The sequence below is a fragment of the Saccostrea cucullata genome, unplaced genomic scaffold, assembly GCF_032062105.1.
Source record: "Saccostrea cucullata isolate Sc308-1 unplaced genomic scaffold, CSIRO_AGI_Scuc_v1 ctg2059, whole genome shotgun sequence".
In the NCBI taxonomy this organism is placed as follows: Eukaryota; Metazoa; Mollusca; class Bivalvia; order Ostreida; family Ostreidae; genus Saccostrea; species Saccostrea cuccullata.
In genome coordinates, this window is record NW_026919828.1 from 10112 (window position 1) to 37551 (window position 27440).

General features: G+C 34.4%; 2 protein-coding genes across 6 annotated transcripts in view; one reads left to right on the top strand and one right to left on the bottom strand.

Moving 5' to 3' along the window:
• The first annotated feature begins 5503 nt into the window (after positions 1-5503).
• On the top strand, positions 5504-7187 carry LOC134238807 (tubulin beta chain-like). The gene is made up of 2 exons (XM_062720921.1): positions 5504-6133; positions 6299-7187. The coding sequence occupies exons 1-2, from the start codon at positions 5612-5614 to the stop codon at positions 7115-7117; spliced, it is 1341 nt and encodes a 446-aa protein (XP_062576905.1). The 5' UTR covers positions 5504-5611; the 3' UTR covers positions 7118-7187.
• A 4991-nt stretch (positions 7188-12178) lies between these two features.
• LOC134238816 (muscleblind-like protein 1) overlaps positions 12179-27440 on the bottom strand; it is a 68792-nt gene continuing 53530 nt past the window's right edge. For 4 of the 5 annotated variants that reach the window (XR_009986092.1, XR_009986093.1, XR_009986096.1 and 1 more), the window contains exons 8-12: positions 23231-23296; positions 22152-22311; positions 20669-20755; positions 18240-18324; positions 12179-18016 (exon numbers count right to left, since the gene is read on the bottom strand). Coding sequence is in view for 1 of the 5 variants with exons in the window: in XM_062720942.1 (XP_062576926.1) it covers positions 17898-18016; positions 18240-18324; positions 19876-19982; positions 20669-20755; positions 22152-22311; positions 23231-23296 (624 nt within the window). In the remaining 4 variants the exon portion in view is untranslated. Of the gene's footprint in view, positions 18017-18239; positions 18325-19875; positions 19983-20668; positions 20756-22151; positions 22312-23230; positions 23297-27440 lie in introns of all 5 variants that reach the window. The other variant, XM_062720942.1, reaches the window with a different exon arrangement.

Below are 27440 nucleotides of genomic sequence, written 5' to 3' on the forward strand. Positions count from 1 at the left end.
TGTGACCTCCAAATATACCATTTGCCCCTCTACCTCTTTCAGTTATCAAAGAATTGACCTTCTTCACTCCCTTAATAAAATAATCCCAATCATCCCCTTTGCGTAATAAAGGCCAAAATGGGGAAGATTTCCATTGAGGAATGATAAGAGTACCCTTTCCTTTGTCTTGTTTCAGTTTGTTTATTGTCTTACAAACCAACCTAGGGGGCGGAACCAACCAATTATTGTCATTACCCCAGAAATGCTTAAAAGCGTCTATCCCACTGGTATCTGGGCACCACCACCTTGAATTAAATTTAATACATTTAGTATTATAGTCTGTTGCAAACCTATCGCATGAGTGTATGCCCCAACAATTGTCAATAGTTTGAAAAACACTATTTTTTATTCCCCAGTCATCACTATCAAAACATCTACTAAGCAAGTCTGCTTGAATGTTTTTGCCTCTTGGCACCCAATTTATATCAAACACTATTTGTGAATTCAGAATTTTTTCATTTATTTTAACAGCAATATCATGCAAATGAGACTTTCTACTACCGACTTCCAAAATTCTGCAAGCACTTTTGCTGTCAGTATACCATGCTACGTTTTTGCCCTGAATACTTTCCCCTATAGTATTCAAACACCTGTTAATTGCTTCTAGTTCCCTCCACGTAGAACTTTTCAAGGATTCCTCTCCTGTCCAGAGACCTAGTACCTCTGTAATCTCTGAATTTTCTACATAAGCCCCAAAACCTGAATCAGAAGCGTCGCTAAAAACCTTTAAATCTGAAGATTCACTGCAAGTCTTAATTTCCTTACCATTAATTGACACTGCATTGTCTCTCCAAAATGTCAGTTCTCCTAACGATTGATCACTTAGTTTAATACTTGAATTCCAACTGTATCTTGTCAATATGTCTTGATATAAATATCTAGTGTTGAAACGAACCGCATGTCCTATAGCGTCTTCCATAGATATGATCTGACCCACAATACTAGCTATTGATTTCACCAGAAAGCATATGTACCCAGATTGAGTCTTAAATAAAATTTCCTCGATACACCTGAGAAGCTTATTAATTCTCTCTGAGGTTACTTTCAAGACACCGTTAACCGTATCCCATTTAAAACCTAACCATACTATATTTTGCTGTGGGTACCAGACACTTTTTGAATCTGAAATAATAAATCCCAACTCTGTTAAGTCTCTTTTGATAATATCGCTAAGTAAAAATGCGTCATCAAAATTACTACATCCAGCTAAGCCATCGTCCAAATACATGACAACCTGAAAACTCAGGGATCTCCAATACTGAACTACTTTTCTCATAAGTTTTGTAAAAATAAGAGCTGCTGAAGAAATGCCGAATGGTAATACATTGAAAACAAAATATTTGATAGCACCATTGATTTCCCATTGAAAACCTAGATATTGTCTATGCTGTTCAAAAATTTCAATGTGATGATACGCTGATTTTAAATCGAAGCTAAATAAAAAATCCCCTTTTTGAAAAATTTCTCTTGCAACTTTAACATCTTCCATTCTGAACGAAAAATCATGAATACAAGCATTGATATGCCTACAGTCTAACACTAAGCGAGGTTTACCTGTTTTGTTGAAAGCAAGAGTCAAAGGATTAACAACAAAAGGAACATTCCTTACCTGTGTTACGCAACCTTTGTCAATGAGCTTTTGAATCTCGGAATAAACAATTTTGACATTATCCCTAGCAGATTTGTTATTGTCCAAACAAACACTCTCTGGAATAGTTTTAAATGGAATCTTGTATCCGTTTACTATTACATCTAAAATGTACTTATCGGTTTTTATTTCTACCCATTTTGTCAAATGACTTCTCAAACGTCCAACTGGACTGACATTTTCATCTACAGTGGCCACAAAACGGCGTACATTCGTTTTTCTATCTAAAACACTAATCTTAGATAATACACTTTCTTGATTACTGCATATATTTTGAGCAATACTATCTAAATTACTTAACTTAGAGCTTGTCTCTTTGCTGTTGCTGGTGCATTCCTTTGCCCAATGACCGGCGAAACCGCATTTAAAGCATGTCCCCGACTTTTTGCTGCCCTCGTATGACTTGGTCTGATTTTGTGCGCTGTTGGACTTCTCCGGGTATGGGTTGATGCGTCTGGCCGCTCTCGCCTTTTGGATCCGCTCCTCTTTCAACTTCTTTTCGGCCCTTATTTCTGCCTTCAAAATTCGTTTTTCATCCTCCTCGTCAGACACTAATTCGTGCTGCGTGTATTCTTGAACGGTGCGCCATCCCGTCTTGGATGAGTCTGCTAATTTAATTAATTTTTGTCGCTGATGAAGAAGCTCTATACCTGAGGAAATGCAATTAAAGGCTACTTCTGGCTCTCCTTCGCTCAGACCCGTGTTGGCCTCTACCAGCTTGTCTCTAATGCTGTTGTTAAATTTGTACTGAGCCTCGTTTCCCTTTCGTTTAAAGACAAAAGCCTTGTCGTTTGCTGCTTGAAGTTTAGAAAGCTGTTGCTCATGTTGTTGTCTTTGCTGTTTCGTTATTTTCTGCTCCAAAGATGATAATTTGGAGTCCATTATCTCCGAAACTCGTTGTAGTAGCTCGTCGTTCGCCATGCTGCCCGAGAAAAATAGTGCTCCGTGCACTGAGAAAGACTGGCTTAGAATGACCTTAACTTTACGCCACTGACCCTTTATACTGGCCTTCCTATGGCCCGCCTTGTATTACTACGCATAGCTATTCAAACACGTTGCTATCATACAACGTTTTCCCGCTATTCTCCGAAACGCGGGAAAACTCTATTATCGCGTTAACTATGGTTTACAGATGTAAAATATAGATTAACGTTGTTAACTATAGTTTACAGTCCGTAAACTATAGTTTACAACCGATAAACCTAGTTTATCGACTGTGAAACTATGTTTTGCTCATTTTTGTGGATTTGGCGTGCCATAGTAACACGTGGTCAGTCAAAGAACGTTTTCTAGCTGTTCTAAAAGAGCACTTGTCATATTTGTTATGATTTGAATGAATGGGGTTAATTTTGATACGTATGAGAAAATGCAAAGCATGAAATAACAAACATTAAGCTTATACTTTGAAACTATCATGCTATATACGAGATATATATAGCGATCAACGTCAGCATTATAAGGATTAACTTGCTTTCCACATGTGATTAAAATGATTACTACATTCTCATGAAAAATCATTCAAATACGATTGGTCAGTATTGCAGGTGGTATAATGATTGCTGTTTTCTGTATTTCATATGCAAAGTAGTATAATTGCTTTCATTGAAATCAAACATCCAATCGATGAGTAGTATGGTTATCCACATGTGAAATAATAAGCACGCTTGCTCGATCATGCAAAGTGACAACCTGTTACTGGAATGATACTGAAAGATATAGAAATGAGAATATTTATTTGAAAAGAGATGCAAAAACTTTTTTAATTAATACAAACCAGATCAAATCATAATATTTAAAAAGCTTGCCGGTATAAAGCTTACAAATGTATTTTATTTTAAAAAATTGCCGTCTCATCAAAACTAAATCTGAAAGAAAAATAAATCAGAAACAGTGCATCTGTCAGATTACATATATGCATGTAACTCTTTGCGACATTCCACGAGTCCCAGACCTGTATCAAAGGGGGTATTTCAATAAATAAAAAAACTAAACCAATTTTTTTATTTGAAAATAGATTAAAAAGCCCTAGGAAATTAAAAGTTAAGACTGCATAGTACAAATCTAGGTCTAATGTTAATTAACTAAAATTTATTTACAATTTGCCAGTAAATAGCTTACAAATGCATTTTAGTGACGTCTCCTCAAACTATAAATCTGAAAAAAAAAGGCGGATTTCAAAAAGACAGAGGTCATTTATGAGATAAATACACGCTAACTCAGAAAATCTGTGTCCATAGCTTAAGGAAAAAAAAGAAGTGCATGAGCAGATCGAGGGGGGTAGGGGTGGGTCAAAGGGGCACTTTCATTAGAAGGGTGGGAGGAACCATATATAGAGAATTACGAAAATCAACTCGAAAGCATCTTTAGCTATCGCCTGCAAATGAGAGTTTTACAGACAATCACACACATAATATATGGATTTACCACTCTGACCTTTTGACCTCAAAATATACTAGTATTGTAGCTTTCCTTAGGCCATAAGGAGTTGTGGTATAAAAATATCATGATTGCAAAAGCTTCTCGAGATATCGCGCTGAGACGAAAGAGTTAAAAATGACAGAATTTTTGAATTATGAACTTGACCTCAAAATCAATAGGAATCTTTCTTATGTCATACATGTAGGGAATTGCTGTGTAAAACATTGCAAAAGCTCAAAAGCTTCTCGCGACATTGCATGGAATGGAACGTGTTACAGACAGACAGAAATACAGTTAGACGGGCGGACGTACAGACAGACAGACAGACCGAAATTAATACCCAGTGTTCTCCATTTATTTTAAAATATTTACATTTCCAATGTCTTTGTCTGAGATAAAATTACAAATTGCAAATGTACTTTATTTTCCCATCAATGTATTGGCGCGGTTCCAAAAAAAAAAAAAAAAAAAAAAAAAAAAAAAAAAAAAAAAAACACGTGTAGGGCGAAACAAACAGCTAGACAGAAACAGGGTTTGAAGCACTTGAATTGGCGGAATCAAAGCATGTAAATATAAGGAATAACTGGCACAGTTTTCAATTTCATGATAAGATCAAATCGATTGGCTTGCGTGATAATTTTATGCATAAACGCCGAAGGCGTTTATGCAAATTATCACGCAACCCAATCGATTGATCACATCATGAAATCAAAAAATAAGACAGTTATTCCTTAAGTACAAGGTTAAAGATCGATTGATACAGGTTAAGGGTTGATGTTAATGAACAGAACTATGTTAACCTTACAAGAAGTTTTGATTTCTAGGCGACATTTTTATCAATCGAAGTGGTCAATTTGGCCGTCAGCCGGTTCTTAGGGAAAACACTGAATGCCCCTCTTTCGGTTGGGGATATAGGGAATCGTCAACTGATAATAATGGTTATCTATTCTACAGGTCTGTTTTGAGTTATGTTATAAATTTTATTGCTAAAGCTTAAAAACTTCTTGAGATTTCGCCTTGAAATGAGAGTTTTACACACACCTATAATTTTTGAATTTACGACTTTGACCTTTGACCTGAACTCAAAATCACCCCCCAGGTCACAGTGTATTAATTTTGACCTCGAAAATTCTAGTCTTCACCATAACTTTGTAACAGTTGATGCTAGGCCTTTTAAAATTTTACAGGCATATTCTTTTAATTAAGTCCTTTCATTGCATACATGTTAGAATTGTAACCTCATAACCTTAACGCCACCAGTTGCCATACAGGGACATTGATCACTGTTTAACAACCAAATCTTATTTTCCTCAAAGCAAGTGTATGATAAAAGATTAATTTTTTTAAACAAAACTCAGTGGACATTGAACTTGACTTATTTTATTTCTGATATCACATATTATCATATATTAAGTTACATGTATCATCTTTGATAAGAGAGTGTAATGACTATTATAAAGTTTTTGAAGTACATATGTGCGTAGTAGTATAAAACAAAGAATTGCAATGAGAGAAATAATTCATGTTCAAGTTGGACAATGTGGCAACCAAGTCGGTTCGAAATTTTGGGAGGAAATTTCCCAAGAACACGGTATAAGCAACGATGGGAAATACATGGGGAATGAAGATATCCAACTGGAACGGATCGATGTCTTTTTCTCTGAGGGTCAAGTCGGATCTTACGTTCCTCGGTCGTGCATGGTGGATCTCGAACCCGGAACTATAGATGCTATCCGTAGCGGACCTTATGGTAAAATATTCAGACAGGATAATTTTGTCTTTGGTCAAAACGGTGCGGGTAACGTCTGGGCGAAAGGGCATTACACAGAGGGAGCTGAACTTGTGGATGAAGTGATTGATATCTTGAGAAGAGAGGCCGAGCGATGCGAGTGTCTCCAGGGTTTCCAGTTGCCGCATTCCTTGGGTGGTGGGACCGGATCTGGAATGGGAACATTAATACTAGAAAAGATTTCGGAGGAGTTTCCGGATCGTATGAAATGCTGCTATTCCATATTTCCGTCATCCACGGTAAGTTTAATTTGTATCATTTGGTTTCAAAATAGAAGTTCATAAAAAATATCTTTCGATTGGGTACATTTTTTCTAATGTATTCTCCATGTCGAAGGAAAAACAATAATATCTCTACTGAGTAATAAAAACAGTATGTATATCTATTATTTTTTTCTATTTCAGGTTTCCAACGTGGCACAGGAACCTTACAATGCAGTACTTGCCCTTCATCAACTTCTTGAACAATCCGAACAAACTTTTTGCGTCGATAACGAGGCTCTTCAAAAGATCTGCTTACAGAGCCTGAAAATTCGGAACCCGAGTTATGGCGATCTCAATCATCTCATCTCCCGTACGATGTCTGGAGTAACAGCGTCGTTACGGTTTCCGGGGCAACTCAATTCGGATTTACGAAAACTGGCCGTCAATATGGTTCCATTCCCGCGTCTTCACTTCTTCATTCCAGGATGCGCTCCACTGACCGCCAGGAACTGCGAGCAGTTTCGGGCGCTCAGTGTTGCGCAACTGATCAGGGAAGTGTTCGATTCGCGGAACATGTTGGCAGACTGTGACCCACGTCATGGTAGATATTTAACAGTAGGCACGATGTTCAGGGGCCGTGTATCTATGATGGAGGTTGAATCAAAGCTCATGCAAACTAGAAATAAAATGGCCAGCGGCTTTGTAGAGTGGATACCAGATAGCTTGAAATTAGGTGTCTGTAATGTTCCAAACACGGACTCCAAACTTTCGGCAACGTTCATCGGTAACAATACCGCAATTCAAGAAATATTCCGGCGCATCGTTGATCAATTCCATGTCATGTTTCGAAGAAAAGCGTACCTTCATCATTACAAAAATGAGGGTATGGATGAAATGGAGTTTACGGAAGCCGAGTCGAACTTAAAAGATTTGATATCTGAGTATCAGCAATGTGAAAGCATGGTCGTGGACGAAGAATCGCAGGAAGAAAATGACGAACACGGGATCAATGTCGAATGATGTCTTGATATACTGATATGCTCTTTGCGAGGAGATGTCCGCTTTGTAGTACCCTTGTGAAGTTGTTATTCCATTTATCTGTATACTTGCTGTTGTAAAATATTATACCCTTCATTATACCATGTGGATTGATAAACTGTTGTTGACCAACTGTCATTTCAAGACGACTATTATAAAGTCTGACCTCGTTTTCTCGAACTCAACTTGAGAGAAAAAAGTTCGATATATTTAAGCAATCGATTATCGAGGCTTAAATACTTTTAAAAGAACAAGTGTATGAACTTTCACATCACTTTGACATCTCCATAGTACTAGTATTCGAGATATCAAGGGTTCGACATACTGAAGTTCAACAGTAATTGGTTTCCTATGTTCCATTGATCATGGATCTGTTGCTGCTTTGCGTTGTTAAAACCGCTGTTGTTTTGTAGACTATGTTGAAGACATATTGATTTATAATATATTTGTAAGCCAGTGGAATATTATAGATATTTTTGGCATATTGAAAATCAAAAATTGGTTGGCCTATTCATATCTTATAATTGTTTTTAATTTATCTATAATTGTTTACTAAAATATTAACAGCAGTGAAGTAGAATCTTTTAGATTACTTTAAAATTCAGATATGGATACTTATACTAGGTCATTTGCAAACCTTTTTCCTTAAAAACATTCTGGTTGTACACGCATGTATTCCGAAGTTAATAATTGGGACATGCTTGAGTCTCTGTTTGACAATATTTCATGAATTTATTTGAAGATTTTTCCAACAACTGTCGGAATTTCCATGGGTACCTTGTGCGCTCCCACTGTATACCTATTTTGTGTCCTATTGAAGCAGAATGTTTTTTTTATACCTTCTACATGAAAAGAAGTCTCTTGTTGTTGTCCTTAGTTTAACATTTTAAAAATATATCGATGGCGTTGCTTTTAATTAACAATAAAATTCATTTTCATTCCTACGTCGATTCGATCTATCCCTCTGAACTGGAAATAACAGATATATTGTCGCTCAAATCTGTGTCATTTTTGGATACTTAACAAGAAAAAGACGGTGATTTAAGAAATATTCGGGGGCACTCTTGATCAATTCAATGTCATGTTTAAAAAAAGCAGAGTTACTTAAAATTATATGATATAATACTACATAAATGAAGGTAAGGATGAAATGGACTTTGGAAGCTGCATCGGAGGGCATTTGACAAATAGTATGAAACATGTCAGAGCAAACGATAGACTGTTTTCACTAACAAGAACATTATAGTTTGCATAGAAATTACCAAAAGCTAACGTTGAAATCCTTCTTAAATCGACTTATTTGTCATTAGTTTGCCTTGTTTAAAATTTGATTGCTTTCAGAGCAGGCTCTAGCGTATCAAATCAGTTGAAAGTCATAAACCCCACTAGTATATGCAATTTGTGTTGAAATATTGCTACATAAACAAGTTGACAATGGAAAATCTAAGTTCTGCCGTTTGTCATATACCGTAATTTAGACATTAGCTGTCCATGATCATCTTTAGTCAGTTAAACATTAAAAAGGATAGATGTGCATGGCTAAATCTATAGTGTCTTATATCGAGCTCACTGAAATAATACATCGAGTCGACATACCGATATAAATATGGAATATGAATGAAAGTAACTACTGTTAATTGAAAATCGATATCTTTTTAACATGCGAGTTTTTAATGAATTATACTTCGTAAATTTATACATGTATATAAACACGGCTAATAAATTATATAGGGAGCACAGTTATTTCATCAGACCCTGCATAATGTCAACAAGGACCTCAAGACCTCAAGAACCATTTTAATATCAACGCCAGAGTAGCTGAAAGTAGAATCAGAACGATTTCAACAAAATGTTAGCTGTCTGGTAATTTTGCAGATTTATTGTATGCTGTTCAACGTCTCTCTGAAGAATTTTTCACTCATATGGACACTACCACCACTTGCCGGTGGAGAGCTCCAGATTGTGTCCTATATTTGGCACTTACGGCCACTGAGCAGTGAATGATCTTTAATTTCGTGCCAGCAACTAATGCGACACGGAACCCCTGTTTATACGATCTCATCCAAAGAACTGGTCTCCACGTCCCATATTGGGATTTAAACTCGCGACGTAAGGATCAAATCCTCTCTAGAGTAGACGTTCTTACCACTGCGCCACGCGGGCGACGTAGACAATCAATCACAATATACGTAAATTTACGAATTGTACATGTATTTGCTTGCGTGGCACAGTTGTTAGAGCGTCTGCTCTAGAGTTGCGTAGTAAGGAGCCAATCTTTACGTCGCAGGTTCAAATCCCACGTGTTACGTTGAGACCGGTCCTTCGGATGAGACCGTATGAACCGAGGTCCCGTGTCGCATTAGGTGCTGGCACAAAAAAGATTCTTTACTGTTGCCCTGAGCACCGAGTATTAGACAGACGTACTGCTCTCCACCAGTAAATGTTGGCGTCTCCATGATTGAAAATTTTCGAGAGGGACGTTAAATATCAAACGAAATGGATTTTTATTAAGGAAGCAATTGTCTGTGATGTTAACAACTCTTTAACAAATTAATGGAATGGTTGTACAAAGCGTTCAACGTCTCTCTGAAGAATTTTTCACTCATATGGACACTACCACCACTTGCCGGTGGAGAGCTCCAGATTGTGTCCTATATTTGGCACTTACGGCCACTCAGCAGTGAATGATCTTTAATTTCGTGCCAGCAACTAATGCGACACGGAACCCCTGTTTATACGATCTCATCCAAAGAACTGGTCTCCACGTCCCATATTGGGATTCGAACTCGCGACGTAAGGATCAAATCCTCTCTAGAGTAGACGTTCTTACCACTGCGCCACGCGGGCGACGTAGACAATCAATCACAATATACGTAAATTTACGAATTGTACATGTATTTGCTTGCGTGGCACAGTTGTTAGAGCGTCTGCTCTAGAGTTGCGTAGTAAGGAGCCAATCTTTACGTCGCAGGTTCAAATCCCACGTGTTACGTTGAGACCGGTCCTTCGGATGAGACCGTATGAACCGAGGTCCCGTGTCGCATTAGGTGCTGGCACAAAAAAGATTCTTTACTGTTGCCCTGAGCACCGAGTATTAGACAGACGTACTGCTCTCCACCAGTAAATGTTGGCGTCTCCATGATTGAAAATTTTCGAGAGGGACGTTAAATATCAAACGAAATGGATTTTTATTAAGGAAGCAATTGTCTGTGATGTTAACAACTCTTTAACAAATTAATGGAATGGTTGTACGAAGCGTAGAAAAGTTATATATTTTGATATTATTGATCTTTGAAAAGGTTTTAACTTAATTTTTTTTTTTTTAAAAAGTTCATTTGAGGATTTGTTTGATAAATATTTTGGCGAGTGAGAAGGAATAATGTCATGGTTGAAAATTTACTTATTGTTTCTTTCTTTGCAATTATTTGTAGAAATTTGATGGAATCCAGTTGAGTTATAGTAAATCAAACCCACTTCCATCTGACTTTTTTGTTTTAACCATAACCATAAGGTTTTTCGTATTCCGGTAACAAGATCATGTTTAAACTTCTATACCATGTACTATAAGAATACCACTTTCGTGGGTTGTGTTTAGATGATTTTCTTGTATCATGTGGGTACTTTTTAAATATATTAAGTGATTGAATGTACAGATAATTTTTTGTTTAGGTACATGCGTTTACTCGTTCATTTTATTAGAAATGAATTAAACTTGTTTCTTTGTGAAGTCATCCAAGAAAGTGCAAGTTCTCGATATAAATGTTAACCACTTGGCAAATTTAACTTCACATCCAAGATACCACAGAGTCTGACACATCTGGTTCATACTTGGATATTTTACTTGCAAAAGACGTTAATGGTAATCTAACAACCAAGCTCTATGATAAATGTGATGACTTTAACTTTTCTATCGACAACTTCCCTTACTAATGCAGCAATATACCTTCATCACCTGCATACGGTGTTTATATATCTCAGTTGATTCGATACGCAAGAGCATGCTCTATGAACAGTTTCTAAAACAAGGTAAGTTATTGACAGACAAGTTGATGAAACAAGAATATCAGCAGTCTCGTTTAAAGTCATCGTTTCGTAAGTTCTTTGGTTGATACAATGACCTTGTCAGCAAATACAATTTATCATCGAGTCAAATGCTGACTGACGTTTTTCATACTAATTGTTAGTCCATTACATGTATTTATACACTGATTTGACGACGGATTCTTCCGTTATTTCCCGATCATGACAAGGAGAACACCGCGGGTGTGACCGGTCGGTAGGGGGTTGCTCACTCCTCCATGGCACCTGATCCCACTTCTGACGTTTTAGAGGTCTTTGTTTGCTCTGCTCCTGTTTTGTGTTGTTTTATGGACTTTTATATTGATTACTGTTCGTTATCTCCATTGCCTTCATCCAATGAATGCATTAGGGTTGGAAACTAAATTCCAGATAATTGCTTTAATATATCGTTCTTTTTTCAACAATACATTGTCTTAAACTTTGGTAACTGCTCTCTAATTAAATGGGTATAAAACTACGATCATCCATTTTGTATTCTGGAAAAATGAATAGGGATTCAAGATTGCCATTCGTTAGAAGTTGTCTAATGGCTTACTTGTTTTATTTACATGTACAGGGACGATTCCTTTAGCTGTGTATACTGCAGGAAAGATCAGTTTTGTTTTACAACTGACATGCAGCCACGTTTTTTTTTTGTGCTCCAGACTAATCGACCCTTTCATTTATTTTGTTGTCGAGTCTTACTGGTTAATTCTTTAACGTGCAAAGTGTACTGTGCAGAAAATTACAACCAACTTGGACACTTCCAAAGTTTTTTTTTTTTATGACGCAGCGGCATCACAAAGAAGCTTATGTATGCAAAAGACTTTTTTTTCCAAATCTCCCAAACAATGTAGGAGCAAAAAAGTTCTTTTTCTACGCTATGCAATTAGTCAAAGAAATCAGGAATCAAACGTATAGCCTCCTTGAGGTCCGAATGTCAGAGACTGGTCATTACCTGGGCAAAGGTGAAATGTAAATACCTTTCATTTTAAAAAATAAGTTTATTGACTACAACAACTTGTTGAACTTATTTTCTTGGAATTGAAAAAAAGGAATATCCATAAACCAAAAATATCTATTTACAAATATCTCGTAACAAAATTAAACAATTGCGACTCTCCTTGAAATCATCACTCACAATTTGTCCATAAATAATGATAAAAGATCTTTTGTCGAGTTTAACTCTAGAAAAACATTATGACATAAGACTTGGAAGACATAAGCCTTTGGCTCCTCCCATATATTATCGCAACACGAACACTTATAAATGCGGCAATTTAGAGTGCAAATCTAAGGCATGCTGGGATTGGCTAGTTCCGGCTACAGACCAATCATTTGATTGGCTACTTTTTGAAGCAGCGGAAGCTTGTGATTGGTTGCCCAGCATTAAAAGATTACCTAGCAGCCAACAGGCGAAAAGATGGTTAAGTACTATCACAATACCCATTACATCCTTGGCACTAGGAAATATTTCGGGAAACGCACTTAAAATCGAGATCATTTCTTTTCCAATTTACAATTCTTGGAATATTTAGCACCAACTGAGATCATAAGTAACAAAAATTATAACAAACTTTCTTTGAACAACTCTACAAAAAGGCAACTAAAGTTAGTGAACTGGGGGGTCATTATTTCTTTTAAAAATTATCTTGCCTGCTAGGTGCTTGATAAAAAGTACAAAAAAGCAAAATTATCCCTTTAGGTAAAAAAAAATTGGATATATACATGAGAGCAAGAACTACAAACGTCTCGCACAGACATAGCGCAGTAATTCAAAAAAAAGCAACGTTTATTGAAGCTTCTTTGCTCAGCCCTGTATAAAAAGCTGTAATAGTATGAGCCCCCAAAATACCTCCATGTGCCACCGACGTAACGCGAAGTGCAACAACTCAAAAAGGCTTTGTCTAGTTCTACCGAGACTAGTCGGAATCAATCCGGATATACACAGGGTCACTGTATTTACCCAGTTTGATTCCAACATTTACATGTAGTTAACAACACTTTCTCAGTCATGTTCAGTGTCTCCATACGTTTGTGTATTCTTTTATTTTTCACAAAATATTTGTCTTTTTTGCTTTTAAACAATTTTTTTCATCTTTTATCAATAAAATGTCTAGCACCTTGTAAAACAAACGAACCAAACTTGTATACTGAGAAACCATTTTAATGATCAGCACCAAATAAGAACAGAGCTTCTGATTGGCCAATTGTTCATCTGCTCAGCCAATGGGTGTTGTTGAACTGTTTAGCGACAGTTAGTGTCGTTAAATATAATATATATAGAAATGGCAAAAAGTTTGTAACTTTTAACTAGAATGGCAGCGAAAGCTGTGCAGTGTTAAATGCGAATCACCTTGAGTCAAGATTCAAAAGACGAAGATAGGCAGCGTTTTTAAAAGAAATCACCGGTAATTAAAGAAACATCACAAAGACGTAGGATTTCAATTCCATCTATTCAATGCCTAATTGCTTTGGTTCTCACATTTTCTGTCATAGGAATTTTTCTGCTTATGATTTGGTGATAACTTCAAATTTGTAAAGAGTTTGGCTCAAAACATTCTTTTTTCAGTGGATTTTTTTTTTTTAGCGTTCAATACTGAAGTTGTCCAAGTGGCCAAAACATGTGAAAAATAAAACCCATTATAAAGAAAACTCAGACAATAAAGGGAGAAAACGATTCCCATAGAAACTATTTACACGTTACCATGGCAACAGTAATCAGAAGATGTGAGACACTATATATATACACACACAATAAAGGACAACACAATATGGTATATTTTGGATTATATTTTTGAGTTTGGTAAATGGCGTCTCTTTAAGAGCCTCCGAAGCTATGCAGACAAACACAATAGTAAGCAAATGGAGGGGCGGATCTCAAAATGAATGAGATCGCGCCCAGCACAAAAGCACAAGCGAATCTACATGATATAGCGTCAGTTGAAATAGTGACCCGGGGGGTGCATGACCAAAATTTACACAGTCTGAAATAATCTAAACCAAGTAATATATAATATATATATGTAAATATATATGTATCATACGATAAAAAATGCTAAGAAAAAATTTACAATTTAAAATCCATCACCGGAAAAGTCTCATAATGAGAGATAATGAAGTCTACGTATACTTTCATGCAATAAAAACACAATCTGTGTGGATAAGGACACATAGCATGGAATAAAAAAAGAGTCTCTTTTTTTTTAAACTACAAAATAAAAAGAAAACATTTCATCTGCAGAAAGAAAGAAAAAAGTTTTGTTGCTTTTTTGTAAGATAAGAAGAGTTTCGTCTGTCTGCTGGCTTGTGAACTGTTTTACAGTTCTGCAATTACATTGGCTCACACAAAGCTTTGTCATTTAAGCATCAAACTAGGTCACCCTCAGAAAAAGCTACAGCAACATGCCAAAGCAAAAGCAACATTTGTGCCACCTGGAGGTAACAACACTTAGCAACACTGCTTTACTAAAGGGACCACTGCTAAATATGGTTACAAATATTCCAGTATTTCTTGTTAAAGCATGGTCTTATTGTCAATATACAGCCTGCAGATTGCATCATACTGAGGTGTTACAATATTAAATAGGGCACACATGTTACTTTTGCTACATCGAGTTGCCAGGACACCAAAATTAACCCTCGGCAGAGATTATACATATGAAGCAACAGGACTCAAATCATTTTTGGAGGTTTTCGTCACTTCTTAAAATCCATTTTTCGGAAAATTCGAAAGATTAAACAAGAAAAAAAATTGATTTTCACTACATGTGATTTATGGTTAGCAGGAATACTGTCATCTCAATACTGAGTATAAGTCTCAGGTTTACAAGGCAATGATTTGAGTCCATTGTTTTTGGAAAAATACACAGTTTGCATTTTTTTCTTTGACTATCAATCTACAAATACATGATACAAACTAGAAAAAATACATTTCTCAACACAAACCTAATCTAGAGTGGAAAAATATTTTGAGAGAACATTACATGTCCATTCATAAACACAATTTTATAAAATGTCCATATATGGGCAAAATGTCCAAATAAGGGCAAAACTTAATCTGCATATTCATTCATGTGTCTGACACACCCTTCAATAATCTGTACAAATCACAAACATAGTACTTGCACATTCTCCACCAATCATCTTTGCTCATAGTCTATTTCTAATACCTCTGAATTTCTGCATGAAAAATTATCAAAAATATATTTAAAATGCCTCCTTTTTTCACAATATTTTGCACAGTGTGTGACAATGAAACCTAGAAAAAAATAAGTAATGCCTCATGGTGCTTTTAGACCTATGAGCAAAGATTTTCAGGGATATAAAAATTAACATGATGATGAAATTTCATTACAAGTCACATAACAAATATTAAAATTGAATACTAGTATCACAAATAATGAAACAGTGAATCAATTCTTTGTAGTTTATGAAAAAATGTTGGCATACTTTGTGTATATGTTTGTAGTTCATATGCCCCATTGCTTACAATCAACCTATTTCTCATAAGTTAATTATATTATCAACTCCTTTAAAAAAAATCAGCAATTATTTTTCTCATAAGAAACAATCATATATCTTTTAATTGCAACAAGAAAAATGCAAAAATTAACAATGGACAGACAGATAATATGGTTTATAAAATGGAAACATGATTTAAACCAAATAACTGCTCCCCTACTTATTAAAGTGAAAGTAAATTAAATATGCCATTATTAAAAGTGAAAGTAGATATATAACAGATGAGAAAAAATTATTATGCAAAAAAACCTCAATGTGCCTGGATTCCCTTCTCTGTGTATCTGTACCCTGTCCTTTTTCTCTCACTTATAAAACGAATTTCTATTTTTAAATAAAAAACAAAAAACCTTCGAAACTCAGAAAAAGAAATTGTAAAAATTCCCCGCAAATTAACACCCCACTTGTTAGTATTAAGAGAAATTGTATCGGTATAATTTGGTACTGAGACAATAAAATATACACACTACACATATATATATCATTTATATATTTACATGAACACAAGTGTCTTTCTGATCCACACTGATCATTAATTAAAACACACACAAAAAAAATCACATCATGAAAAATTCTCAAAAAATGGCTTATTTAAGTCACATGACTTGACAACATGCACCAATCACATGATCACAATTAGAAACATACATTATATAATAATAATAATATTAATTTGAACTAAAAAAAATATGGTTAGGTTTTCAGTTTTCTGGAAGAATTTGTAATAGATTTCATGTTAGCAGTTAATATAGGGGGTTTGTAAAAAGGTAATCTTGGGAAAAGGTAAATACATGCATTTCCGAATATGGCACACGTTTGCTGCAAGATTTGTGTAGGTCTGGTGCTCTACTTAGCTCTTAGCTACATTACCTGGTGTTCGAGGTTCAGAACCCCTCTACCAAAACAAAAAACCTGGAAAATAGCACTATAAATTCCCACCAGGTCAAGGTCAAAGACCAGGGTCAAGGTCATAAGCGGGATTTCATTGCCCAACTACAGCACTATTTCTCCAACATGGCTAACCATTTCAAAGCTTGACAGAACTGATAAATGTGGCATTTACTGGGACATTCGAGTCAGCATCATTTCAATCTTTTTTTTCTTTTTTTAAAAGATTAAAAGAAAAAAGTTATATGGCACATTTTGAAAAAAAAAATTGTTCATATAACAGTATTAGTGTGCACCTTATAAAATTGCACTTTCATATCATCAAAATATATAATTTTACAACAGTTCACGAAAAACTAAAACTAGACCTATAACGACTCTAAATATAGATTCACAATTTTTTAAAATATGTGATGCGAACATTTAATTCATAGACTATATGTTCAAGCAAAGGATGGGTGCGTCTTTTTTTTTGTTATGTACATTGGCCATCTGAATAAAATAATTTTTCTCTTGTAGAAACAAAGTCAGATCAACTCTTTATCTTGACGAAATAACAAAACAAACAGGATATATATATATATAATAATGAATACATATGCACCATAATAAAGAGATCAAGATTTCTGTTGACTATGACTGTGTTTCTACAAGAGGTCATGACCTATTATAGCTATAAATAGCCCCATACAGCAGCCCTGGGAGTGCGGCTAAAAGTTCTAAGCAAAAAAAAGCAAATATTATCGTAAAATGTCTTTCTTAGCCCCGATTATCTTAAACAACTTGCGTAGTAAAAGGTGTGAAAAGATAATATATCACAAATGGTGTGGTTATTTACCATTGGAAAATGAACAACAATTGTATAAAAAAATTCTAAACACTTAATTAAAACACAGAACTTATCTGATATGATTCTGCTCTTGTGCGGAGTTTTTTTTCTCCCGTTTTTTTGTAAAACCAAACTTTCAAAACATATACTTTGATTCAAGTACCTCTAACAGGTATATTAAGAGCATAAGAAGCCAATTAAATTAAAAAAGAAAAGAAACGCATAATCATAAAAGAGGTTAAAGGTCAATATGATATGCTTTAGCACCACTGGATAATATGGCAACTGGAGATATCCGAAAAAAAAAATCAACGTTGGCGTTTTCCTCCTTGGGGACTGTGGCAGAGATCCACATGTCCCAGTCTGGTGTAAAGAAATTAGAAAATAAATGTCCTGTGTGGTGTACTGAGTGTTCCTTACGAGTAGACTCCCATTGCTTGGTGTATGATATTTGGCAAATCCCCGTCACTTTGAGGGTGGAAGGTTGACAGGGATGTGATAATATTTGCACATGGGGCGTGAGCACTTTCCTCGAACTGCATCACGACACACGGCAACGCGTCCATCCGTCACTTCAACAAAGTCTGAAACAGAAAGCAAAGTTGCTGAATAAGCTATTTAATTTGAAGATACCTTTCCAGCAGCTAGAGTGAGTATTTCCTACTGCAAATTACGATGCATGCATCAGTTACAAGGAACTTGAACTTCAAATTCAGGCTTGAGGTTTAAACTGCTGAAAAATATTTCAAACAAAAAGGAAATTTTCACTACCAAAAGAAGATCTAAGACTTTAAAGAGTTCTCTTACCTTGTAGGATGTGCACTTTGTCGCACAATGGCCGATTACACCGCCCCATCTTAAAATCTAGGCACACTGGGAGGGTGTCCAGCAACTGAAAGAGTGTATGTAAACGTCCATAAAATCCTGTCCCTCCCACCCACCACACAGGCAAGGGGGAGGGGGAGAGAACATAACATGGCTTCCCTCCCCTCCTACCAAACAGGCAAGGGGGAAGGGGGAGAACTCAGTAGAGAATATGCTGCATCCCCTACTGATGTTCTAGCTCATTTTAAAGGTTTCTCAAATCTAAATTAGCAGAAATAAATATGAAGGAAATTTTAGTTGTAGCTACTAAAGCAGTATAGTAAAATTAAAAAAAAAATTAAGGATTCAGGTCTTTTCATTCTACTCTTTTCTTTGATTTAGCAGAAAATGCAACAAAAAATAATGCTGATGCAATACTTTAGATGGAACAGTGAAAAAAAAAATTCAATAAGCATGCAAGGGAGTTATATATATAATAATTTTGTCATAAAATTAGAATGCAGTTAGTAAAATCATGATGTGTTATCATTTCCCAGATTCCCATCACCATGACAACAGATAAACCAAACGTCTATTGTAGCTTGTATCAAAGTAACTATGGTAACTGTCACACGTACAACACCAAATAAACAGAATTCTGCTTTTCGTTAAAATTATACATCATGCACCACAATGCTGTTATAATATTTTTTAAATGTGTACAGTATTATATATATCAAAAGTGAAACATGCAATGTTATATCAAATTCAATTAAGTCTAATTGTATAAATGTAATTGCTGGAAAAGTGGTATGCATATATTTGGAAAAATGTATATGAACAATTCTTAAGTTTAGTCCCCTTAGGTATCCCCTTTAATATCAAATATAACTCTTTTGGCAAAGACAATATAAAGTATTCCCCATCTAAACTATATTTCTTGTACACCTGCACATACAAGTACTTGCCATTCCATAACCTATTATTAACTTCAAATTCTCTGGTTCCAAAGATTTCAATTTCTTTTTCTTAAAATACGAATTCTCACTGCATAATTTCATGTCTTTCAGATGCACCTGCACTTGTTTTCTAAATCTCACAACACGTCATTGCCACATCAGTCAACGATTCACAGCTTTTATTTTGAAAGAATTTCAAAGAAATGCAAGAAAAACTAATCAGCCAAGCTGTATCTGGGAATTCCTAGCGTCTGTAAAATGTCTCTTAGCGTCATGAAACTAGGCTTGCGAAGAGAAAACACATTGAAACTGTTTTGCCTAGCTCTATATAGAGCTGAACTTTGATGATTTTCAGCTGAAAATTGAAAAACAAATGGCATTCTAGCTTTTTTTCAAAGATTGAAATACTACGCTGCAAATTCTATGGTGACAGGAATCATGGGTAAAATCGCACATGATCTCCTCTGTGTCAGTCATGGTCACAGAAATGTTTTTTTTTTGCGTCCATAAAATTCAGCATTCAAAAAGTCAAGACTGGCTACGACAAACACTTTGAAAAGTTTTTTTTCGCATTCACAGTCATTTCTTTTCAAAGGTGTAGTAACCACACTTGGCTTTTTAGACTACTGAAAAAAATGGTTGCCATGACTACACACATACAAAAGCCTGATGCATGTTACCTGCTGGTTGGAGTCAAAATAATTGACGTTTTGAGCGTTAGTAGGAATCAAACTGGCAGGGGCCGTCACCATGGCATCAGGCACGGCAGGGGAGATAACCAATGGCACTGTTACGTCGGGTATTAGTTTTCATGACCAGAATTACGTGCACATGATGAAAGCGATTTTATTTGAAAACCGCATGCAGGTGACCGAAGCAAGTTAATAAGCACACAGGTTAGAGAAAAAATAAAAGAGAAAAAAAAAAAAAAAAAACATCAATAAAATTAAAATATGTGCTGGAAATAAAAAAAATTAGTGAACAAAAATCAGTATGCATGATCTATGACATATTGGGATTGTTTGACCAAAACAAAAAAAAAGAATTTAATTTTTTTTTTTTGAAAGCTATCTTGTTTTTTATTTTTCCAAAAAATTATTTTATAAAATTGTACAAATCCCGCTATATCTTAAATTGGATCATAAAACATGTATGCATCAGAAATATGCATGCATGCAGATAATTAAAATCAAAGAAAAAATATTCAAATATATACTGATGTGACAAGTGCAAAAACTAAAATGACTGTTAGTAAAATTAGTAAACCATTTAGTGTATTATTTATGTAGGAAAATTCTAAAATCTCTGGACTTCTTTCTTTCTATATCTACTTCAGTCCGTTAAATAAAAGAAATATCAGAAATGAAGAGAATTTTTGAGAATTTTTTTTTCAGTGCAAGTGGAATGTCCTGTCTACAAAATATCATTTTCCTGTGTTACATATTTAGATAGAGATAAAGGGAGAAAACTCACTTGACACGGGTACGTATTGCTGCTGTAATGATAAGGCCGGAGAAGGTGAGCCGCTGGGGTATACTGTGGTTTGTGGTGCACTTTTGACTGAGCAACAAAAAACAGCCTCGTTAATATCACTGACCCTAACAGAGGAAATTCTAACTATCTTCCTTTCCTCTCTACTCCAAAATCCAAAAGGATGGATCACCTTTCTTGTACATTTAAAAGATTTCTCCACAGACAGTACAGAAATATTGTTTTCATTTAAAAATTTTGAATGAATTCAATCAACACATGTCTAAAAACATAAATAATTCAAATAGATCTCGATCCCATCTCAGCCTTCAATATACTATATTGTCATAGCTGCCAATAAACTTCTGAAGAGTATGATTTCAAAAACATTCTTTTCATTAGTCGTTTTATAATTTTTTTGCAAAGTTTCCTTGGTAATTAAAAAGTGTAGTAATTTTTATATAAATTTCATTAATTTTGTAAATTGTAAAAGGAGTCCCTTGGTTTTCCAGTTTCCTTTCCAGTAGTTTTATACAAGGCCTTGGGAACCAACAGTCCTTTCTTAATCCAATCAGACCAAAAAGACACGACCTTACGTTAATTAATGGGTCGCAATGATTGAGAGTAAACATGAAAAGCAAATATGGCAAGCAATTATAAAAAGATGAAAATTCCAAGGCTGCTTAAATGCTTATTGTCTCTCTCAAGGCATCTTTGATTTTTTTTTTTCGGTCGTATTTTACAAATTGCAAAACATGCGTTATCAAAGTCTTGGAAAACGAACAGCAAATATTTAATCAAGATCCTTTTTTTACCGCTTCATCCAACCTTACATAATTTTTCAAAAAGCAAATTTACTTCACTCCCGTATCAATTCATTTCAAAGTTAATAACCCAGGAATGTGGTCTCTAGATAACTGTTACAGTTAATTGAAAGAAAAGATGCTTTAAGAGAAATTCTGGTATGAACTTCTTCAACTTAAAACATTATTCAACACAGAATGATGCATAAAATTCCTAGAAGCTAATTATGAAATCTACTTAAAATAAAAATGACTATACTCTGTACTCAAGCCAATAGTTATTATTAAGGAAATTCCTCTAATTTGTAAAAAAAAAAATTCAGGCAACATGTAAATATGATTAAATTGATTAAAGCCAGCAGGAACATGCCATGCTTGTTTAGAATCAATTTGGCAAATAGATATGAAGAATGCAATGATCTAATATAGAGTTGTTTATATATTTACTTATAAATAGTAAATAAGACAACTGTGCTGATCAAGTATTGAAATTAAAGCTTTTTTTCAAAGGGACAATTTTTTTTTTTGCCTTTTAAATCAAATTTTTATTCATCCAATATGCAGATAATTTTTTCCAGTTATTAAAAAAAAAAAAAATTGTCAGCACTATATTGAAATTTCAAAATTGGAGGAACTTGAATTTTACTTAAAAATGACTTGAATATGACTTAAATGAGACTTACATGCTACATTGGCAGGGATAAATCCCCCTTGCTGAAAGGGCATTGCCATATGTTGCTGGAACATCAATGGATTTACTCCAGGTTGGTACATGGGCAGTCCCGTTTTCCCATCTGCCACGGCAACACGCTTATACGGAATCACTTGAGACACTGGGCTTTGCTAAATACAAAGGAAAACCATTTGGTTAGTTCTAAAATTAACCAATCTCTCTTTCAAGCAAAGAATACCCCTAACTCTGTCCTGCCATGCTAGCTACCTCATTTTTTTTAGTATATCGATTTTGGGATATTTTTGGTTTTTCGTTTTTTTTAGTCGCCCCAAGCCAAAATAAAAAAAGAAAATAATAACAGATTAGCAGACACAAAAAAGTTAATAAATATTAGAAAAATAAAATTTCAATGCCCGTAACACCCAAAATGCACTTATGTTCAGAATTCAGTCCAACCCAATATGTGTTCAGTGCAAAATACACAACTAAATATTCTAATATGTAGCATAGAAAATGACAGGCAAACTTATATAAAGGTATATATATTTCATTAATAAAACTGATCAATAGAAACATAATATTCAAGCAATATATACAAATATATAAAAGAATTGTTTACTTTAAGACTGAATCTACTTTTAAATTCCAAAATAAATTTATTTTTCCTTTAAAAACTTTATCTTATTTATTTCTGCATTCAATTTGCATAATCACATGACAAATTGCTTTTTGAAAATTTTTGTTTCGTTTTCGCTTTCGTTTTTCCTTTGTTTTTTTAAGACACTGAAAGAGACATTCTTTAGTTTACTTTCATGCAGAAGGTGTACAGTGCTTATGCTTTCACAAAAGTAGCGACACGCCAAGATCTCAAATACGATTCCTCGACAAACGGAGAGATTTATAGTTTCCCTGCTTGCCTCAGAATCTTATTCTCTAGATATTAAAAAGCTATACAAATACAAATATTTGGAAAAAAACCAAGCCTTAATATCAAAGAAACTATTCTGTTGTCAAGGTGACTGTCATGTGACTGTGCAAGTTTCCTGAAGCAGACTACAGCTACATGCAAAGCATGATGGGATATAGTACCAGTACTAGATCATCAGCGATTTCTCGAGGTCGCTTCTTGCTCGTAATGACCTCTACCACTTGCGGCTAATTAGTATGCAGAGCACATGGCGATTTCGGCCAATGAAATGGCGGCATGGCAGGGTGGCAGCACATGACAACAGCAAGCGGCAACAAGGCATGATGGGTAAATGAAAATAAAAAAAGAAACAGCACCATCGGTAAAAATGTCAATCTTCATGCATTTGAGTTTTTTTTTTGGGAGTCTTTTTTCTAAAACCATAAAAATTGATGTTTGAATCCAAAAATAAAAATTTAAAGTAAATTAAGCTGAAGTTAAAAATTTGGACATCATGCCTGTCTGAAAAAAAGATATATTTTGTAAAAGTTAAAAAATCTACTGAGGTATTAAAAAATTGGTTAAAATTTCATTGAACTATGGTATGTCATTGTTCCCACCACTGTTAGCAATTACAAAACTAAAAACATACGAAAGTGCCAGAGAGAGAATTCATGCACAAAGAAAAAGTCAGAAATTTTCATCTACAAGTGTAGAGGTCTAAAATATCTCTTTATTCTTTGTTTTATTTTTTGGTTAATTTTGATTTTCATCAAAGATGGGTTTGGTCAAAGGCAAAAAAAAAAAAAGGTTTGCTGTTGAAATGTGACCATTAACTAAAATGCTGCAAATAAAAGAAAAAAAGGCAGATTTATAATATGTCATCACAGTTTTTGGTTTCTATGACTCCTGGAACAAAGTTTATAAAAATAGCACCATACTGAAAATGCCTTAAAATGTCTGTCTTTAAAATGAATGATGATCATGATACATGTATCTGCAATTTCTAATGTATAGAAATATGCATGTGAATTGACAGCTAAGTTTGTCTGTTAGCCAACAAAATGTCAATTCACAGCTGTTCTTTCTGAAAAAAGGTAATATTTCAGCTATGAATCACTTTTATGAAATTCAACATGCATTAAAATTTACTACAGTTTTATATCTGTAATCAACAAGTGTCATAAATTGACTTTTTGCAATTAGACATTTTTATGAGTGCAAAAAAATCAACAGTGATTTTTTCAATCAGAAAGATAAAATTTCAATGTGAAATATGGATGAAAAATGTCAAAATTTTAAATTGAAATACAAAATCCTTTTCACATTTGATTTTCCAAATAAAATATAGAATATTTGACATTGCCACATTTTTTTTCACAACACCGAAAATGAAACAATTACTTGATATTCATAAATTTTTCAGGGCTTTCCCCACCTTTTCTCCTTGAAATGTGCGTTTATTGCAAACACTCCTGCAGACGCTTAAAAGTGCATTGATATTCTTCTCATAAAACGAGATAATTCCGACAGAATGCCATGTAGAGGATTTTATAGGAGTATTGAATTTCTTTATTCAGTTTTAAATTGTGTGAAGACAAATGTTGACACTGTCTGGTAGGCTTTGACCAGGGACTCTTGTGGGCCATTAAACTCATTCACCTTCTGTCTAGCTTAAAGCTTGACGCAATTCTCTGTCGTGTCTGAAAGCACAGACGAGTGTCGTGCCATCTATAACCTGCAGAATAGTGGAATTAGCCAAAGAAAAAAATGCCCAGAGTGCATTTTCATAAAAGTATTAAACAAAACTTTTTCTATGATAGCTAGGGCACGTTGTACAACTTTGACATTCTTTGTTTTATGAATATACACATGGCAATGAAGGAATATTTTTTGCACTTGAAAAAATTAATCAAGCACCAATTTCTGGGGCAAAAACTTATGTGAATAAATCAAATTTTTATGTTCAAGTGTGAATATTTGTTGCAAGATTGGAGAAAATCAAAGTACTGAAAGTATTTAAAGACCTATAATACTCTCACAACTTTAAGATTTTATTATTATATGACCCCCCCCCCCTCCCTTTTCATTTTTACATACAATGAAGAGAAAAAGTAATTGCTGGCTCTTAAAATGTCATTTAGAAATTTTTATTTGCCAAAATATGTATTCAAAAAACCTGAAACCTGAGGGGTTTTAAGGCTAAAAACGAGAGCAGTATATGACCGCATTTTATTGAAAACTTGGTTCAATAGAACTTACTATAAACACCCTTGAAAAATCAATAGTGAAAAAGATTTGCAGATATCTAAGTAAAAAAAAAAAATTAAATTTTCAAAGGAAAAAAAATGATCACATTTCAAATAAATCAAAACTAGTCTTCTCTTTTATCAATTCCTTTGAAAACCTTTGAACAAAATATCAGTCACATCAAAAAAAACAAAACAATAATTATATACATCTACATTGTCATTCATACTCATCCCATCGTTTTTGTCTGTATGCATTGGCATCAACATCAGAGGCTGGTGCATCAAAAGCAATTTTTTTTCTTTTTTTTTTTCGGTTTTACATCTAAGTTGATCAAATACAGACAAAACTCCGACTAAACAAAGCTCAAGCTTAATACATAAGAATATGAGTAATCTTATCCAGTGATATAGGTATATATATATAAAAATCACCAATCACAATAAAGCATATATCAGTGATATAACCTGTTGTTGTCAAACAATACAACCAATCAAAAAACAGCTACTATTAAAATATATCAATTTTATTTATATCAACCAATCAAACCAGTTCTGGCATGCTGAAGTTTTGGGTCACTGACTTGGCCTTCATTTGCAGAACCCCCATGAGTTTTAAAATGGAGATTGTAACAGTCGATCTGCAAAAACTAGCAAGATTTCGGACTTGATGTTTTATCCCCTCTTGCTTTTTTTTCTTGTACACGGTGCCGTGAGAGGAAAGAAGGTATTAAAAATAGGGTCTCTACAGGGTTAAGCGGAGTTCAAAGTTCATAGTGCACGCACAATAGATGTAGCAAGTGTCAAGGTCAGCGAAGCAATTTTTTTTTTAAACATATTTAATCAAAGTTTGGGACTTTTCCCTCTTTTTTTCACTGAAGTGTGAATTGCAAATGTTATATTTTTCAGTAGAAAGCAGCAAAACTAATATAACTAAAAGGGTAAAAAGCTTGGCAGATTGACTGGCCATATAGATCTACAGAGGTCAAAGGTGAAAGGTCAGGCAGATTTTGAAAGTCATTTTTGGCAATTAAAATCATATCATACATGTCAAGTGAAGTTCAAAGAGAAATAAAATATATCTCATTTATATATTTTAGTTTAAAATGTTGTAGCCTACAGGATCATTACAATAGTGGAGAATTATATGACATAATAATTTTCACCTTAAGAGGAGGTAGAATTTTTGAAGTGCTGAATCGATAAATTTCAATTCACTTGAGCAAAAATTAGTTGATTTTTTTATGGTGCTTTGATACATCTTTAGTCTTTTCAAACCTTGGATAGCATTGAACTTGACATGTATGGTGATTAAATTGTGCATTTTCTAATTCTAGCTTGTAGCATTAAAGCTCTTGGGACTGCTAATATAATCAAAAGAAAGAAAATTGAAATAAAAGAAACAAAATGGTCAGATTTTTGTGCCTTTTCCCCAGGTAGAGTAGCAGTGAATTAAAAGAGATAGGAAGGGTTGAAAGGTCAAGTCTATGAGGTTCTAAGGATAACCCTGACCCAATTAACAGTGTTAAAAGTGATTTCGTCAAAATCATTCAGCATAGCAAAGTGTCATCCTGCCATAGCATTGCCAAGAGAGACATTCTCTTCAGTGCCAAATAAATATTTCATCTTTTAACAACTTTTGGAATGTTAAAAGAGGTGAATTTAACATATCAATCAAAAATGACAGTTCATATTGGGAGATATGATAGATGTACTTAATGCAATGCAATGGCAAGGACCACAAAGATCAAATAATCAAAACTAAAAAAAATATTACGATTCTAATACAAAGTCAAACTACAAAAAGCAAAAAGAAGGAATACATGAATTAGCATTATGCATTGGAAAACAGTGACTATAGGAATAAGAATAATTAAACAAGCAGATGGAAAAACCACAATGTGAAGATGCAAATCATTCAGTTATAAATTTGTCCATTTCTAATTCCCATTCCAAATTCAATGTGTTAGAGAGAAAAATCAGAAATTGTGTTTACATCTTCACACTAGTATAGACATGGAAGATCTTATCAAAATCAGAGATTTTTATCAATCATGTTTTATTTTCTTTTTCATCCAAAATTTTATGATCAAATAGTCATCTGGCAATCAAGTTGTTTCAATTTTTAAAATACATTTTTTTG